Here is a 17954-nt window from a genome sequence, read left to right as displayed (position 1 = left end):
GTGAGGGAGGGAGGGGGAGGGGTCTGTCCTGGGGTGGGAGACCGGTCTCTGTGTGTGAGTGTGTGGGAGGGGTCTGTCCTGGGGTGGGGACTTGTTGGTGTATGTCTGAGTGGGAGGGGTCTGTCCTGGGTTGGGAAACTGGTCTCTGTGTGTGGGTGAGTGGGAGGGAGGGTTCTGTCCTGGGGTGGGAGACTGGTCTCTGTGTGTGAGTGGGTGGGAGGGGCTCTGTCCTGGGGTTGGAGACCTGTCTCTGTGTGTGAGTGTGTGGGAGGGAGGGAGGGGTCTATCCTGGGGTTGGAGACCGGTCTGTGTGTGTGAGTGTGTGGGAGGGAGGGAGGGAGGGAGGGGTCTGTCTTGGGGTGGGAGACCTGACCGTGTGTGAGTGGGTGTGAGGGAAGGAGGGGTCTGTCTAGTTGGTGTATGTCTGAGTGGGAGGGGTCTGTCCTCGGGTGGGAGACCGGTCTCTGTGTGTTAGGGAACCAGGGAGGGGTCTGTCCTCGGGTGGGAGACCTGTCTCTGTGTGTGTGTGTGGGAGGGAGGGGTCTGTCCTGGGGTAGATTTGTCTGTCCTGGCACTTGCAGGCTGATCCAGCACATCATTTCACTGAACGTTTCCATGTACGTGATAAATAAATGAATCGGAATTTAATTCCTCTGCCCTCAAAGCTGTGAGATCCCTCGGTCACCTACCCTTGCCCAACTGACCTTTCTTGTACTCTCATAACTTTGGGTAATATGGCAGCCTATCACTCTGGGGCAGAGGTCATTGACAGCAGAGTACCAGTTCTCTATCCTGGGCCACTCTTTCAAGTTCTCCCCTGGTGTAGCCCATCTTCAAAGATCCTTCCTCTCCCAGGGATGTGGTCTTAGGCATTTCTGTAGCTCTGGGTTTTTAACAGGATGATGTTTCTGGCTCCATGCCCAACCCTCCTCCGTTTGCAGCCAGGCTCGGCAGAGTTCACAACCCTGGTGCTCTGCTGTTCAACACTACTGAGCTTCCAACACACAGGTGCGAAGGTGTGCAGTGTTTGTCACTAGCTCAACACTGGGACCTCTCGAGACTGCAAGAGGTGTAGGCCCTTCTGTATGTTACCCCGGTGTCCTTACCTGGGCTCGAAAGCTACGTTCGCACATCACTGCACTGGAGTTTCTATGTCATACCATCCACACGTCTGGCACACCCTGGGTAAGTCCTTGGCTCCTTTGCAGAGGCTCAACCCGCCACCGGGATCCAAGCACCATGCTGCATAGGGGGTTGTGCCCTCTTGTTCCAACTCTAGCAGCTCTCTCCGTGATGTTCGGCTTCCTAACTGTTTTCTGTTATGTCCACAGATTCTGATTTCTCCGTTGGAATGTCAAACCAGCATTAAAAAGCGATTATCTGCAAATCCCTTCTTAAACCTTCTTAACAGATGAAAATAGACGCTTTAAAACCCTGGGCACCAATCCGACCCACAGCAGGCGAAGAAACAACCCAGAAATCCCTCCAGCTCTGACCCTATCCCCACCTTTGGAAAGATGCAGAGCTGTGGAGCCTTCCACCAACCAGCTTGGGATAAGCTGTTTACCCCGGGAAGGATCATCACACAATAAACCTGGGACTTTTAACACCAGGAAACATAGGAACAGAATTGGGCCATTCGGCCCATTCAGTCTGCTTCACCATTGCATTATGGCAGATCTATTTTCTCTCTCACCTTCTCCCCATAACCTTTGACAATCTAATGAAGAACTTTTCAAACTGTTTTAAATATACCCAATGACTTGGCCTCAACAGCCACCAGTGGCAACGAATCCAGATTCACCACTCTCTGGCAAAAAAAATCCTCATCTTTGTCCATGTATTCTAAGGCTGTGGTCTCTGGTTCGAGACTCCCTCAATCTTCGATGTTATTCTAAACTCCAGTAAGTACAGGCCCACAGCCTCTCACTAATGACCAGACACGGCAGTCCAATGTTTTAAAACATTCAGAATGTGGCATCCTTGCTAGGAGTGATGTTCAATGCAAACACTGAACTCGCATTTAAGTGTTAGTTGAGGTCAATTTCTTAAATCACTGCAGTTACTCTGAAGGTACACTTGCTGATTTATGTAGATATTTAGAGATAGCACAGAACAGGCCCTTCTGCCCCATCAAGCTGCCCTGATTTAACCCTAGCTGAATCACAGGACAATTTACAATGACCTGCTAACTGGTATGTCTTTGGACTACGGGAGGAAACCAGAGTACCCAGAAACGGAACTCCACTGCTGAGCTGTAATAGCGTTGCACTAACTGCAATGCCGCAACGCTACCATGCTATCTCCAGCTGCACGTATTACAGAATCTTTCGATGGGCGACAGCCATACTAAGCTGAAAGCACCTGATTTCAAAAATTCAAAGTAAATTTAACATCAAAGCGCATGTATTTCACCGCATACCACTAAGATTAATCTTCTTGCAGGTCTTTACAGTAGATCAAAGAAATGCAATGGAAGAGCTACAAAGGCTGACAAGCAGCCAATACAGAAAAGGCAACAAACTGCAAATGCAAATTAAAAAATAAACATTATTGAGAGCATGGGTTGTCAAGTCCTTGAAAGTGAGTCTATCGGTTCTGTTCAGTGTTAACTTGTCTGCTCTCAGAATCTAAGCAGGATCATTGGTGCCTGTTTTGTACATCGATGGGAGATTGCCTGGGTATAGCAGTTGCTGTAAGCTTGTATTTTGACAGTGGAATGTGTGGTAACATTTGCAATAATATTTCAGGTGAGTGATCTATAATCAAAGGCTTGGGGAATTGAAGGACTGTACAGGATAGTGTTAAAGGCATCCATTCCATGGTGAGGAGGTACTGCCCTCCATTATCAGTCTGGTGGTGTAGTGGCATCAGCACCGGACTTTGAGGTGAACGGTCCCTCGTTCGAATCTAGCCGGCTCCTCGTACGCTTTCCATCTATGCTGGGCTGAGCTAGCAACTTGGCATCATAAAAAACAGTCAAATGCTACAGAAGCAGCAAAATGCTGCCTGATGCACGAAAGAGAAATTATCAGCTCAGATATACAGAATGAAAATTGAACACAATCAAGGCACATTTGAGAGTGCGTTTGTAATTTATTGATTCAAGTTTTGAGTCCTATTGATCTTTTCCAACTGGAGGGTGAAGTCCATCTTTAGGAATCAGCAATGGTAACAAGCAGCACCTGTATATCACACCATCTGACTGGACCCCTTCCAACCCTGTCTGCAAACAGTGGACAGTATTTAAACAAATGGAGCTGTCCCGAGGTCCAACCTTGTTCACATCATTTCCCCTGTCTGTGGAATCCCCACGATCCTCCCAAGCATGTCCAGGGCAATCGCAGGCAACGCTCGTGGCCTCAGTCTGTGAGAGCAATCAAGGCCTCTACAACATTTCCCAAATGCTCCCGCAAGCTGCGCTCAGCTGCAGTCCGAGAGATCTCCATCTCGTTCATCTGTGATAGAAAGGCAACATCCATCATTAAGGAACCCATCACCCAGGACATGCCCTCTTCTCATTGCTACTATCAACGAAGTGGTACAGGAGCCTGAAGACACACACTTGACATTTCAGGGACAAGCTTCTTCCCCTCTGCCATCAGATTTTTGCACTACTTATTTTATGTGTGTGTGTGTATATATATATATATAAAAATAAAATTCCTTATTGTAATTTATAGTTTTAAAATTATGTATAGCACTGCATTGTGCCCGCAAAATAGCAAATGACATGACACAGGCCAGTGATATTAAACAAGATTCTGATGCTTCATTGCTTCAGAACACTGCTGTTGTCTCTGAGTTGGAGGGTACACTACATGCTAAGTGACCCTGAACCAGCAGAGCATCCAGCTTGATGCGGAGCACTGCGGAGGAAACAACTGGGTTCACCCTTTCCAGGAATTTGAATGTCCTCAGGGCAACATCTGGGGCTCAGACCATAAGACATAGAAGCAGAATCAGGCTGTTTGGCCCACTGAGTCTAGTCCACCATTCCATCTTGGCTGATTTATTTTCCCCCTCAACCCCACTCACATGCCCTCTCCCCATAACCTTTGACATCCTTACTAATCAAGAACCTATCAACCTCTGCTTTAAATATACCCAATGACTTGGCCTCCACAGCCATCTATGGCAATGAATTCCACACATACACCACCCCCTGGCTAAAGAAACTTCTCCTAATTTCTGTTCTAACTCTAGCTTTGGTTTCATAGAGAGGGTAGGAGCTCAGAATGGAACAACCAAAACAAGAGGGGCTGGGAAAGCGAAGGTTGAGATTGTAGAATGCCATCAACAGCACTGCTGATCTAGATTAGGGCTCAGGTCCTGGGATGGTGCTTGGAGAACCTCTGGTGCACACAAAACCCATCACCTTATCTTGTGCTACTTCCCAGTAATGAGGGTTGAATGAGATCGGAAAGCATTGCTTCCAATCTGGCCCAAACTGTAATCCTCTACATCCTCAAAGTCATTGTAAACCAACTGCATACTGCACACTATCCACCAACACTTACAATGTGCAGTTTGACAGCTGGGCTTCTACAAGCTACTCACAGTCTTTGGCCTAGTTCTTCTACTAATGGCCAATTCCCATACTGCGAGTGTATTTTATGTGTTTGTGTGTGTTCTACTCTGCTGCGACTCTGAACCACATCTGCCCATAAGGAAGCCCCTAGCAGGACCTCCAGAGTAAAGAATCTCTGCAAAACCAAAGCTGATCTTGACACTGGGCGAACTGAGGGCAAGTTTATGACCGTACGCGTGACTTACTATGAGTTCAACGTCTTCTTTCTTGATGATGACTTTTGCCAGCTCCTTCTCCCTGCAAATCAAAAAGAGAACAGTCACTGTACATTCTTCGCTGATTCATAACATTTCCAGGGGTGACAGCAATGAGAGAAACAGAACTGGATTGCAAAGGGGAAGAAGATCAGGCTTAAGAAACTTCTCATCTCCATTCTGAAGGGACATCCTTTTACTTCAAGGCTGTGTCCTCTAACGCTAGACTCTCCCACCACAGAAAACATCCTCTCCACATCCACTCTATCAAGGTCTTTCAGTATTTAAAAGTGGGCTTTAAAAAGCAGCCCACTTTCAGGAGCGGGCAGCGGAGTGCACAGGAGCAGAGTGCTGGGCTTTGGCAAGAAGAAATCAGTGAGCCTGAGTACGTACTTTTCATTTATTCTGACTAATCTGGGACCAGGTAATGGGGGAGACAGAGCAGTGGTGTGCTCCGTATGCAGTATGTGGGAGGTCAGGGTCAACAGTTGTCCCTGATGACCACACCTGTAAAAGGTGCATCCACCTGCAGCTCCTATCAGACCGAGTTGGGGAATTGGAGCAGAGCTGGATGAACTATGGATCATTCGGGAGGCAGAGATAGATAAGAGTTATCGGGAAGTAGTCACACCGAAAAGACAGGAGGTAGGCAAATGGGTGACAGTCAAGAGAGGCAGGGGGAGCAGACAGAGAGAGAAGAGCACCCCTGTGGCTGTTCCCGTCAAAAATAAGTATACCGTTTTGGATACTGTTGGTGGGGATGACCTACCAGGAACAAGCTGCAGTGGTCCTGTCTCTGGCACTGAGGTTGGACCATCGACTAGGAAGGGGAGGAGGGAAGAGAAGAGAGCAGTATTGATAGAGGATTATATAGTCAGGAGGGCGGATAGGAGATTTTGTGGGGAAGATTGGGAGTCTCGGATGGTATGTTGCTTCCCTGGTGCCGGGGTCCGAGACATCTCAGATCGGGTGCAGGTTATTCACGAAAGGGAGGGCAAGAATCCAGATGCTGTGGTCCATGTAGGGACCAACGACATGGGTAGGATGAGTGAGGGGGTCCTGCGTAGGGAGTTCAGGGAGTTAGGTGCGAAGCTGAAGAGCAGGACCTCCAGGGTAACAATCTCAGGATTGCTAACTGTGCCACGTGCGAGTGAGGCAAGGAACAGAAAGATTATAAAGATTAATACGTGGCTGAGAGGATGGTGCAGGAGGGAGGGCTTCAGGTTTGTAGATAATTGGGCTTTGTTCCAGGGAAGGTGGGATCTGTTCCGAAAGGACGGTTTACACCTAAACTGGATTCTTGCAGGGAAGTTTGCTAGTGCTTCTTGGGGGCGGGGGGGGGGGGGGGGGGTTTAAACTGAATTTGCAGGGGGCGGGGATCCAGAATGTGAGAGGATAGCGAGAGGAAGAACAAAGAACAGGTGAGGTCTACACGGTTCCGGAATATTAAGTGTGTAGTAGAGAAAGGTGAGGCAGAACAAGTGTTAAGGAGGACACGTACAGAAGGATGGTCTGACGGAGCATGGAGTTAAATGTGTTGAAAGAATAAGTAAATTTAGGAAGGACAACAAAATTCTAGGGGCATATATCCCGATGGGAGTTCGGGGAGCTGGGTTAAGCACAATAGGCAGCAATACAGAGAGAGGAGAAATGGGCTAAAAATTCTATATCTGAATGCACGAAGTGTCAGAAATAAGGCGGATGAGCTTGAAGCTCAGGTGCGAATTGGTAACTATGATGTTGTTGGGATAACGGAGACATGGCTGCAGGGAGATCAGACCTGGGAAATGAACGTACAAGGGTATACGTGCTATCGTAGGGACAGAAATGTGGGCAGAGGAGGTGGGGTGGCCCTGTTGGTGAGGAATGAGATTCAGTCCTTTGCAAGGGGGGACATAGGGTCAGGAGAAGTAGAGTCTGTGTGGATAGAACTGAGGAACAGTAAGGGCAAAAGGACCCAAATGGGTGTTGTCTACAGGCCAACAAACAGTAGCATGGATATTGGGTGCAAGTTCAATAGGGAGTTAACATTGGCATGTGACAAAGGTAATGTCGCAGTAGTTATGGGGGATTTCAACATGCAGGTGAACTGGGAGAATCAGGTTGGTGCTGGACCACAGGATAGGGAGTTTGTAGAGTGCCTACGGGATGGACTCTTGGAACAGCTTGTATGAGAGCCGACCAGGGACAAGACTATCCTGGATTTAGTGTTATGTAATGAACAGGATTTGATAAGTGATCTTGCAGTAAAGGAGCCATCAGGAGGTAGTGATCATAATATGATGTTTTTATCTGCAATTTGAGAAGGATAAGGACAGATCGGAGGTGTCAGTGTTGCAGTTGAACAGGGGAGACTATGGAGCCATGAGGGAGGAGCTGGCCAAAGTTGACTGGACGGATAGCCTAGCAGAAAAGACAGTGGAACAGCAATGGCAGGTATTCTTGGGAATAATGCACAAGGTGCAAAATCAGTTCATCCCCCAGAGAAGGAAGGATTCAAAGGGGGGGGGGGGGGGGGGGAGGGGCCACAGTGGTTGACAAAGGAAGTCAGAGATTGCATAGCATTAAAAAAAAAGGAAGTATGACAGAGCTAAGGTGAGTGGGAGGACAGATGATTGGGAAGTTTTTAAGGAACAACAGAACTTAACTAAAAAGGCATTACGGGGAGAAAAAATGAGGTACGAATGCAAGCTAGCCAGGAATATAAAGGAAGATAGCAAAAGCTTTTTTAGGTATATGAAGAGAAAGAAGATAGTTAAGAACAATGTTGGGCCCTTGAAGAATGAATTGGGTGAAGTTGTTATGGGAAACAGGGAAATGGCAGAAGAAGCGTACTTTAGATCTGTTTTCACTAAGGAAGACACAAGCAATCTCCCAGATTTATGGATGGGCCAAGGACATAGGGTAACATTGGAAATGAAACAGTTTGACATTAGGAAGGAAATGGTGATGGGACTGAAGGCTGACAAATCCCCAGGTCCAGATGGTCTGCATCCTAGGGTACTAAAGGAGGTGGCCCTGGAAATTGCGGATGCATTGGTAATCATTTTCCAATGTTCCTTAGATTCAGGATCAGTTCCTGAGGATTGGAGAATGGCTAATGTTATCCCACTTTTTAAGAAAGGAGGGAGGGAGAAAACAGAGAACTATCAACCTGTCAGCCTGACGTCAGTGGTGGGGAAGATGCTAGAGTCCATTATTAAGGATGAAATAGTGGCATATCTAGATAGGATTGGGCCGAGCCAGCACGGATTTACCAAGGGCAAATCATGCTTGACTAATCTGTTGGAGTTTTTCGAGGATGTAACCAGGAAGTTAGACGGGGGGAGATCCAGTGGATGTTAGTGTACCTCGATTTTCAGAAGGCATTTGATAAGGTCCCACTAGGAGATTGGTGGATAAAATCAAAGCTCAGGGCATCGGGGGGGGGAAGACATTGACATGGATAGAAAACTGGTTGGCAGATAGAAAGCAAAGGATAGCGGTGAATGGGTGTTTCTTGGAATGGCAGGTGGTGACTAGTGGGGTGCCACAGGGCTCGGTATTGGGACCATAGATGTTTACAATTTACATCAACGATTTAAATGAAGGCATTGAGAATAACATCAGCAAATTTGCTGATGATACTAAGCTGGGTGGCAGTGTGACATATGATGAGGATATTACTAGAATTCAGGGTGACTTGGATAGGCTGGGTGAGTGGGCAAATACTTGGCAGATGACGTTTAATGTGAATAATTGTGAGGTTATCCACTTTGGGAGTAAGAACAGGAAGGCAGATTATTATCTGAAAGGTGTAGAGTTAGGTAAGGGAAAAATACAAAGAGTTCTAGGAGTCCTTGTTCATCAGTCACTCAAGGTGAGTGAGCAAGTGCAGCAGGCAGTGAAGAAGGCTAATGGAATGTTGGCCTTTATTACAAAGGGAATTGAGTACAAGAGCAAGGAAATCCTCTTGCATTTGTACAGAGCCCTGGTGAGACCACACCTGGAGTATTGTGTACAGTTTTGGTCTCCAGGGTTAAGGAAGGACATCCTGGCTGTAGAGGAAGTGCAGTGTAGATTCACAAGGTTAATTCCTGGGATGTCTGGACTGTCTTACACAGAGAGGTTAGAGAGACTGGGCTTGTACACGCTGGAATTAAGGAGATTGAGAGGGGATCTGATTGAAACATATAAGATTATTAAGGGATTGGACAAGATAGAGGCAGGAAATATGTTCCAGATGCTGGGAGAGTCTAGTACGAGAGGGCATGGTTTGAGAATAAGGGGTAGGTCATTTAGGACAGAGTTAAGGAAAAACTTCTTCTCCCAGAGAGTTGTGGGGGTCTGGAATGCACTGCCTCAGAAGGCAGTGGAGGCCAATTCTCTGGATGCTTTCAAGAAGGAGCTAGATAGGTATCTTATGGATAGGGGAATCAAGGGATATGGGGTCAAGGCAGGAACCGGGTACTGAAAGTAGATGATCAGCCATGATCTCAGAATGGCGGTGCAGGCTCGAAGGGCCGAATAGTCTACTTCTGCACCTATTGTCTATTTCACAGGTTTCAATGAAATCCACCCCTCCTCATTGTTCTAAACTCCAGTGAGAACAGATCCAGAACCATCAAACGCTACTCATACATTAACCCTTCTATTTCCGGAGCAGAGCAAGATGGTTAACTGGGCGAGTGTTGTGGGGGGGGGGGGGGGGGTGGAAGAGGGCTGTTTGTTGGAATATTCTGGGCATTGAGGGGTGTGCGCATGAGGTGGAGTGATCCCAAGCACAGGTTCACAGTAGCTGAAGTTATTGCACTAACAGAGAGGTGGGAAGCATAGAAAGATTCAGAAGCATTCTTAAGGTCATAGGGCTCAATGAGCAGAAATCACTGTCCTTAGAGCTGGGAGTTATTGGAGAACAGAAAACATATGGTGGAGGACACGATGAAAGAATGCCGATTTTAAATCAGTGCGAGACATAGTGAAGGAAGGAAGCAACCCGCTTCAGTAGTGGGAACCTGATGATAGGAAATGGAATAAGGTTACAGAGCAGAGGCTGCACTTTGTGAGAACAAGAATGGTTTGCATTCCATTGTCCAAAATCATAACTCTCCTCTCCCACAACCTGGAGATCAGCATGAGGCTCTTCCATACAAGCTACTTATAGTGCAGACCAATGACCGTGACAACTGCCTGACCTTTACACAGACAGGAAAACAGCAGATGGCAAAAAGTCAGCACATTATGGGCCGAAGGGCCTGTACTGTGCTTTTCTGTTCTGTTTCTAACAACTTTCTACAGGAGCACCATCCAGCATTGAGTCTGGCTGTGTTGTGTGGAGCGGACGCTGCAAGGGACTGGAACATAAACGCTAGAGCAGGCATTCCTAATTTGGAGTCCGTGAACCCCTTGCTCAATGGTGTTGGCTGAAGACATAGAAAAAAGTACAAACCCTTGCCCTAGAGGATAGTAAAAACCTCCAAGGATCACAGCCGTTTCCACCCTCCCCCCCACTGGTGACATTTACTGGCAGCGTTATATACAAAAGGGCCCAAAGCATTGATGGTTCCTGCCACCCATCCCACAATCTCTGACCGACTGGGAGGTACAGGAGCATCAGGGCTAGGTCTGCAGACTATGCAAGGTTCTCCTCTCAGGCTGTGAGACTAATGAATCCCCGCCACCACCGAGCTGTTCACTACCTGTGCTGCACACTACCTGCACTCTGAATGATATTTTATTAACTTATTTCTGATAATATTTCAGTTTATGTGCTGTTATGATGTATGTTGTGTGGTCCTGAGGAATGCTATTTCATTTGGTTGTATATATGTACGGTCAGATGACAATAAACTTGAACTTGATGTTCATTAAGTCAACTGCAGATTCCAACCTTTCTTGTTTGGCTTTCTGTTCCCGGGATCTCCTGTCTCCAATGACAGACATTGCCTGAAGAAAAACAAGATCACAACTGATAATTACTCCCACATCCCACCTGGGTTCCCAGTCCATAGTCTCCCACCTTGTCCCACATCCACCTCCTTCCCCAACAACAGAGTTTCTCTGCAGATCAAGCCTGCTCCACCATTCAGCATGAATTTACCTTCGTGTCATTCAGAAATTCAGGGTTAAACAGAGGACAGCGACGGGGAGGATAGTGATGGGAGGGGAGGATGGAACGAGTGGACAGTGACAAGGAGGAGAGGAATGGAATGAGTGGACAATGATGGGAGGGGAGGGATGGAATGAGTGGACAGTGACAGGAAGGAGAGGGGAGGAATGGAGAGGATAGTGTCAGGAGGGAAGGAATGGAATGACTGGACAATGATGGGAGGGGAGGGATGGAATGAGTCGTGAGCTGTGGCTAAAAGAATGCCATAGGGCAGCTTAACATCAGAGGATATACTTTGTATCGAAAGGACAGGCAGGAATACATAGGCGGTGGTGTGGCTCTGTGGGTAAGAGATGGAATTACATCTGTAGAAAGAGGTGACATGGGGTCAGAGAATGTCGAATCTTTGTGGGTTGAGTTAAGAACCTGCAAGGGTTAAAAATCCATTATGAGAATCATATATAGGCCTCCAAATAGCAGTCACGATGTGGGGTCGAGATTGCAATGGGAGCTGGAAAAGGCATGTAATAAGGGTAATGACACAATTGTAATGGGGTCTTCAATACGCAAGGGGATTGGGATAATTGTGTTGGTGTCAAATTGCAAGAGAGGGAATTTGTTGAATGCCTATGAGATAGATTTTTAGAGCAGCTTCTGTTTGAGCCTACTCAGGGAAAAGCTGTCTCAGATTGTAATAGCCTGGATCTTAACGTAAAGGAACCCTTAGGAGACAGTGATCATAATATGACTGAATTCATACTGCAATTTGAGAGGGAGAAGCACAAGTCACATGTATCAGTATCACAATGGAATAAAGGGAATTACAGAGGCCGGAAAGAGGAGTTTGTCCAGGTGGACCGGAGGAGGATATGGCGTGGATGACAGCAGAACAGAGGTGGCTGGAGCTTCTAAGAACAGTTCACAAGGCACAGGATAGGTGTGCCCCAAGGAGTATTTCTCAAATGGCAGGGGAGGCAACTGTGACTGATAAGGGAAGTTAAGGACTTCATAAAAGCCAAGGAAAGGACATATAAGGTAGCAAAAGTGACTGGGAAGTTGGATAATCGGGAAGCTTAAAATCCAACAAAAGGAAAGCAAGCAAACAAGAAGGGAAAAGGCGGAATATGAGAGCAAACTAGCCAATAATATAAAGCAGGATAATAAAAGCTTTTATATAAAGTGTAAAAGGGACGTGAGAGTTGATATTAGACTATCGGAAATTGATGCTGGTGAGGTAGTAATGGGGGGACAGAGAAATGGCAGCTGAACTTTATGAGTACTTTGCATCTGCCTTCACATCAGCATTGTGCCAGAGGTCTGTGAGTGTCAGGGAGCAGGAGTGAGTGCCATTGCTATTACAAAAGAAAAAGTGCTAGGGCAACTCAAAGGTCTTTAGGTGGATAAGTCACCTGGACCAGATGGACTACATCTCAGAGTCCCAAGTGAGGTTATTGATGCACCATCAATAACTCTCGGAGACGGGAGGTAAACGATAGGCTTTTATTAGCAGCAAAAGGGAGCACGACGTCTTGGAGACTGAGGGAGGAGCAGTGCCTCCAATCGCCTTTATTCAGGGGTCTGTGGGAGGAGCCACAGGAGCAGTCAGCAGACGGGCGTGTCCAGACCGGTATATATAGTTTATCACAGTTACTGAAGAGATAACAGATGCATTGGTCATGATCTTTCAAGAATTACTTGACTCTGGCATGGTCACAGAGGACTGGAAAATTGCAAATGTCACTTCACTCTTTAAGAAGGGAAGAATGAAAAAGGAAATTATAGGCCAGTTAGCCTAACCTCAGTGGTTGGGAAAGTGTTGGAGTTGATTATTAAGAATGAGGTTTCGGGGTACCTGGAGACTAATGATAAGTCAAAGTCAGCATGGTTTCTATATAGGGAAATCTTGCCTGCCGAATCTGTTAAGAGTTCTTCAAGAAGTAACAACCAAGGTGAGAGGCAGTGGATGCAATTTACTTGGGAGTTTCAGAAGGCATTTGATAAGGTGCCACACATGAAGCGGCTTAGCAAGATAAAATTCTATGGCATTACAAGAAAGATACTGTATTGACATGGATAGAGGAATGGCTGACAGGTAGGAGGCAGCGAGTGGGAATAAAAGGGGCTTTCTCTGGATGGCTGCAGGTGACTAGTGGTGTTCCTCAGGGGTCAGTATTGGGACTGCTACCTTTCACATTGTTTGTCAATGATAGACGGCTTTGTGACAAAGTTTGTGGATGACACGAAGATAGGCGGAGGGGTAGGTAATGCTGAGGAAGCAGTGCGATTGCAGCAGGACCGAGACAAATTGGAAGAATAGGCAGAAAGTAGCAGATGGAATACAGTGTTGGGAAATGTAAGACAATATATTTTGGTAAAAGGAACAATAGTGCGGACTATCATCTATGAGGAGTGATTGATAAGTTCATGGCCTAAGGTAGGAGTCAATTTTATAAAACCTAGCACATTTATTTTTCAACAGTCCCCTCCTACATTTACACACTTAGTTCAGTGGTCGTGGAGCATACGGATCCCTTTGTTGTAGAAGTGGTCCACAGAAGGGGTGATTGATAGGTAGGAGGAGATGAGTAATACCTCTCGTCACATGCACGTGCAGTGATTATGCAGAAACTCATCTCCTTCTACCTTAGGCCACAAACTTAACAATCACCCCTTGGAAACGGGGAGAAGATTCAAATATCAGAGGTGCAAAGGGACTTAGAAGGACTCATGCAAGATTCTCAAATGATTAATTTACAGGTTGAGTCTGTGGTAAAGGTGGCAAATACAAGGTTGGCGTTTATTTCAAGGGAATAGAATATAAAAGAAAGGAGATATCGCCGAGGCTTTATAAGATACTGCTCAGGCCAAACATGCAGCATTGTCAACAGTTTTGAGCCCCATATCTCAGAAAGGATGGGTTGTCATTGGAGAGAGTCCAGAGGAGGTTCAAGAGGATGATTCTGGGAATGAAAGGGTTAACATAGGAGGAGCATTTGGCAGCTATGGGCCTGTACTCACTGGAATTTAAAACAATGGAGGGGGATCTCATTGAAACCTACCAAATGGTGACAGGATTAGATAACATGGATGTGGAGAGGATGATCCTTATGGTGGGGGTATCTAGAACTAGAGGACATAGACTCAAAATTGAGAGTGACCCTGTAGAACAGAGGTAAGGAGGAATTTTTTTTAGGCCTCCGTACCTCTGAGCAAGCAAGGAGAGTGCTGAATCTATGGAATGTTCTGCCACAGACTGCAGTGGAGGCCAAGACCATGGGTATATTTAAGGCAGAAGTTGATGCCATCAAAGGATCCGGCGAGACAGGTGCACAGGGTTGATTGTGATCCGGTATCAGCCCGAATGGAAGGGACGTGTAGGCTCGATGGGCTGAACGGCCCATTTCTGCTCTTATGTCTTAGGATCATATGAGTCGACAGTGATGAGGAGGAGGGGCGGAGTGAACAGTGACGGGGAGGGGAGGGGAGGGATGGAGGGACGAAGTGGACAGTGAAGGGGAGGGGAGGGATGGAGGGACGAAGTGGACAGTGACAGGGAGGGGAGGGATGGAGGGACTGAGTGGACAGTGAAGGGGAGGGGAGGGATGGAGGGACAAAGTGGACAGTGACGAGGAGGGGAGGGATGGAGGGACTGAGTGGACAGTGAAGGGGAGGGGAGGGATGGAGTGACTGAGTGAACAGTGACAAGGAGGGGAGGGATGGAGTGACTGAGTGGACAGTGACGAGGAGGGGAGGGATGGAGTGACTGAGTGGACAGTGACGAGGAGGGGAGGGATGGAGGGACGAAGTGGACAGTGACGAGGAGGGGAGGGATGGAGGGACTGAGTGGACAGTGACGAGGAGGGGAGGGATGGAGGGACTGAGTGGACAGTGACGAGGAGGGGAGGGATGGAGGGACTGAGTGGACAGTGACGAGGAGGGGAGGGATGGAGTGACTGAGTGGACAGTGACGAGGAGGGGAGGGATGGAGGGACGAAGTGGACAGTGACGGGGAGGGATGGAGGGACTGAGTGGACAGTGACGAGGAGGGGAGGGATGGAGGGACTGAGTGGACAGTGACGGGGAGGGATGGAGGGACTGAGTGGACAGTGACGGGGAGGGATGGAGGGACTGAGTGGACAGTGACGGGGAGGGATGGAGGGACTGAGTGGACAGTGACGAGGAGGGGAGGGATGGAGGGACTGAGTGGACAGTGACGAGGAGGGGAGGGATGGAGGGACAGTGGACAGTGACGAGGAGGGGAGGGATGGAGGGACTGAGTGGACAGTGACGAGGAGGGGAGGGATGGAGGGACTGAGTGGACAGTGACGGGGAGGGATGGAGGGACTGAGTGGACAGTGACGAGGAGGGGAGGGATGGAGGGACTGAGTGGACAGTGACGAGGAGGGGAGGGATGGAGGGACTGAGTGGACAGTGACGGGGAGGGATGGAGGGACTGAGTGGACAGTGACGAGGAGGGGAGGGATGGAGGGACGAAGTGGACAGTGACGAGGAGGGGAGGGATGGAGGGACTGAGTGGACAGTGACGAGGAGGGGAGGGATGGAGGGACGTAGTGGACAGTGACAGGGAGGGATGGAGTGACTGAGTGAACAGTGACAAGGAGGGGAGGGATGGAGTGACTGAGTGGACAGTGACGAGGAGGGGAGGGATGGAGGGACTGAGTGGACAGTGATGAGGAGGGATGGAGGGACTGAGTGGACAGTGATGAGGAGGGGAGGGATGGAGGGACTGAGTGGACAGTGACGGGCAGGGATGGAGGTACTGAGTGGACAGTGACGAATAGGGGAGGGATGGAGGGACTGAGTGGACAGTGACGAGGAGGGGATGGAGGGACTGAGTGGACAGTGACGAGGAGGGGAGGGATGGAGGGACTGAGTGGACAGTGACGAGGAGGGGAGGGATGGAGGGACAGAGTGGACAGTGACGAGGAGGGGAGGGATGGAGGGAGGAAGTGGACAGTGACGAGGAGGGGAGGGATGGAGGGACAAAGTGGACAGTGACAGGGAGGGATGGAGGGACGAAGTGGACAGTGAAGAGGAGGGGAGGGATAGAGGGACTGAGTGGACAGTGACGGGGAGGGATGTAGGGACTGAGTGGACAGTGACGAGGAGGGGAGGGATGGAGGGACTGAGTGGACAGTGACGAGGAGGGGAGGGATGGAGGGACTGAGTGGACAGTGACGAGGAGGGGAGGGATGGAGGGACTGAGTGGACAGTGACGGGGAGGGATGGAGGGACTGAGTGGACAGTGACGAGGAGGGGAGGGATGGAGGGACTGAGTGGACAGTGACGAGGAGGGGAGGGATGGAGGGACTGAGTGGACAGTGACGGGGAGGGATGGAGGGACTGAGTGGACAGTGACGAGGAGGGGAGGGATGGAGGGACTGAGTGGACAGTGACGGGGAGGGATGGAGGGACTGAGTGGACAGTGACGAGGAGGGGAGGGATGGAGGGACTGAGTGGACAGTGACGGGGAGGGATGGAGGGACTGAGTGGACAGTGACGAGGAGGGGAGGGATGGAGGGACTGAGTGGACAGTGACGAGGAGGGGAGGGATGGAGGGACTGAGTGGACTGTGACGGGGAGGGATGGAGGGACTGAGTGGACAGTGACGAGGAGGGGAGGGATGGAGGGACTGAGTGGACAGTGACGGGGAGGGATGGAGGGACTGAGTGGACAGTGACGGGGAGGGATGGAGGGACTGAGTGGACAGTGACGAGGAGGGGAGGGATGGAGGGACTGAGTGGACAGTGATGGGGAGGGATGGAGGGACTGAGTGGACAGTGACGAGGAGGGGAGGGATGGAGGGACTGAGTGGACAGTAATGGGGCCATCAACCTCCCACCCTCCACACCACTCCCCGGGCCTCACAGTCTCCAGGTCCGAGCTGAGGATCTCCTTCTCCTCGGCATAGTCGGTCACTCGCTCAAGGTCTGCGGCGCCGCTGTCATGTTTCCGCGGTTTCTCCGCCGGCCGCTCCGTCTCCTCATTTTCCAGGTCCAGGTCGCCGTCTGCCTCCGCCATTACCCACGCCGCCGGAAAGGCCCGTCTTCGCGCCGGCACGCCGCCGGAAGGACGTCAGCACGTACGCACCTGCCCTCACCGGTAGGTGGCTCTGTGGTGGAGGGAGACGGCCTTGCGGTCCTTCCGCCATTGCGTGCAACCTTTCCATTTTCTTCCTGAACTTGATGTAACGCCCTCATCCGCTTGAAGAAATCCCTGGCCCCGTCACCACAGAGAGTGGATGAAGGGACAGTACTGGGATCCGTTGCTCTCCTTATTGAGTCCATGTGGAGGACTGGACTCAACGCCACCTTCTTGGCTAAACATTTGGCCATTCTATCAGACACCTCCTGCTCTATATGTGGAAAAATATTTAGGTCCCACAATGGCCTTATTAGTCACCTCAAGGGTCCTCGTTGCTCTTGAACTCATTACCACTTTTCCGCACGGACAGCAGCATCCCTCAATTCTCGTAATAGTAAGGAATGTATTTGCCTTGAGTACACTCATTAACCGAGCCTCCAGAATCTTCGTGGACAAATTGTTCTGAAGATTCACCACCATCCAGCTGTAGAAAATTCAATTTGTAAGGCCACATTAGAATTTTGTATGTTTGATGAGAGCTCTTTGTTTTCTCACAAAACCTTGGAAACATACACTGCATTCTCTCTAGTGCAAGAATATACTTCCTACAAAAGGCCAGAGTTGAACACAATATTCTAGTTGCCATGTAACCATAGCCCCACATAACTAGTTCACGCCTTCTATGTATTGGTGAGACCCAACGCAAACTGGGAGACTGTTTCGCAGAACACCTACGCTCTGTCTGCCAGAGAAAGCAGTATCTCCCAGTGGCCACACATTTTAATTCCAAGTCCCATTCCCATTCTGATATGTCTATCCATGGCCTCCTCTAATGTCGAGATGAAGCCACACTCAGGTTGGAGGAACTTATATTCCCTCTTGGTAGCCTCCAACCCGATGGCATGAACATTGATTTCTCTAACTTCCGTTAATGCCTCTCCTCCCCTTCTTACCCCATTCCTAATTTTTAATTTTT

General features: G+C 49.0%; 1 protein-coding gene across 1 annotated transcript; it reads right to left on the bottom strand.

Moving 5' to 3' along the window:
- Nucleotides 1-3076: 3076 nt before the first annotated feature.
- hypk (huntingtin interacting protein K) lies at nt 3077-16952 on the bottom strand. Its single transcript, XM_059945906.1, has 4 exons — nt 16763-16952; nt 10655-10710; nt 4777-4828; nt 3077-3458 (listed from the first exon to the last, which is right to left on the bottom strand). The coding sequence occupies exons 1-4, from the start codon at nt 16913-16915 to the stop codon at nt 3363-3365; spliced, it is 357 nt and encodes a 118-aa protein (XP_059801889.1). The 5' UTR covers nt 16916-16952; the 3' UTR covers nt 3077-3362.
- Nucleotides 16953-17954: the final 1002 nt, after the last annotated feature.

Source organism: Hypanus sabinus, chromosome 21, assembly GCF_030144855.1.
Source record: "Hypanus sabinus isolate sHypSab1 chromosome 21, sHypSab1.hap1, whole genome shotgun sequence".
In the NCBI taxonomy this organism is placed as follows: domain Eukaryota; kingdom Metazoa; phylum Chordata; class Chondrichthyes; order Myliobatiformes; family Dasyatidae; genus Hypanus; species Hypanus sabinus.
Note: the sequence above shows the minus strand (reverse complement) of the source record. Positions and strands in the feature narration are given on the sequence as shown.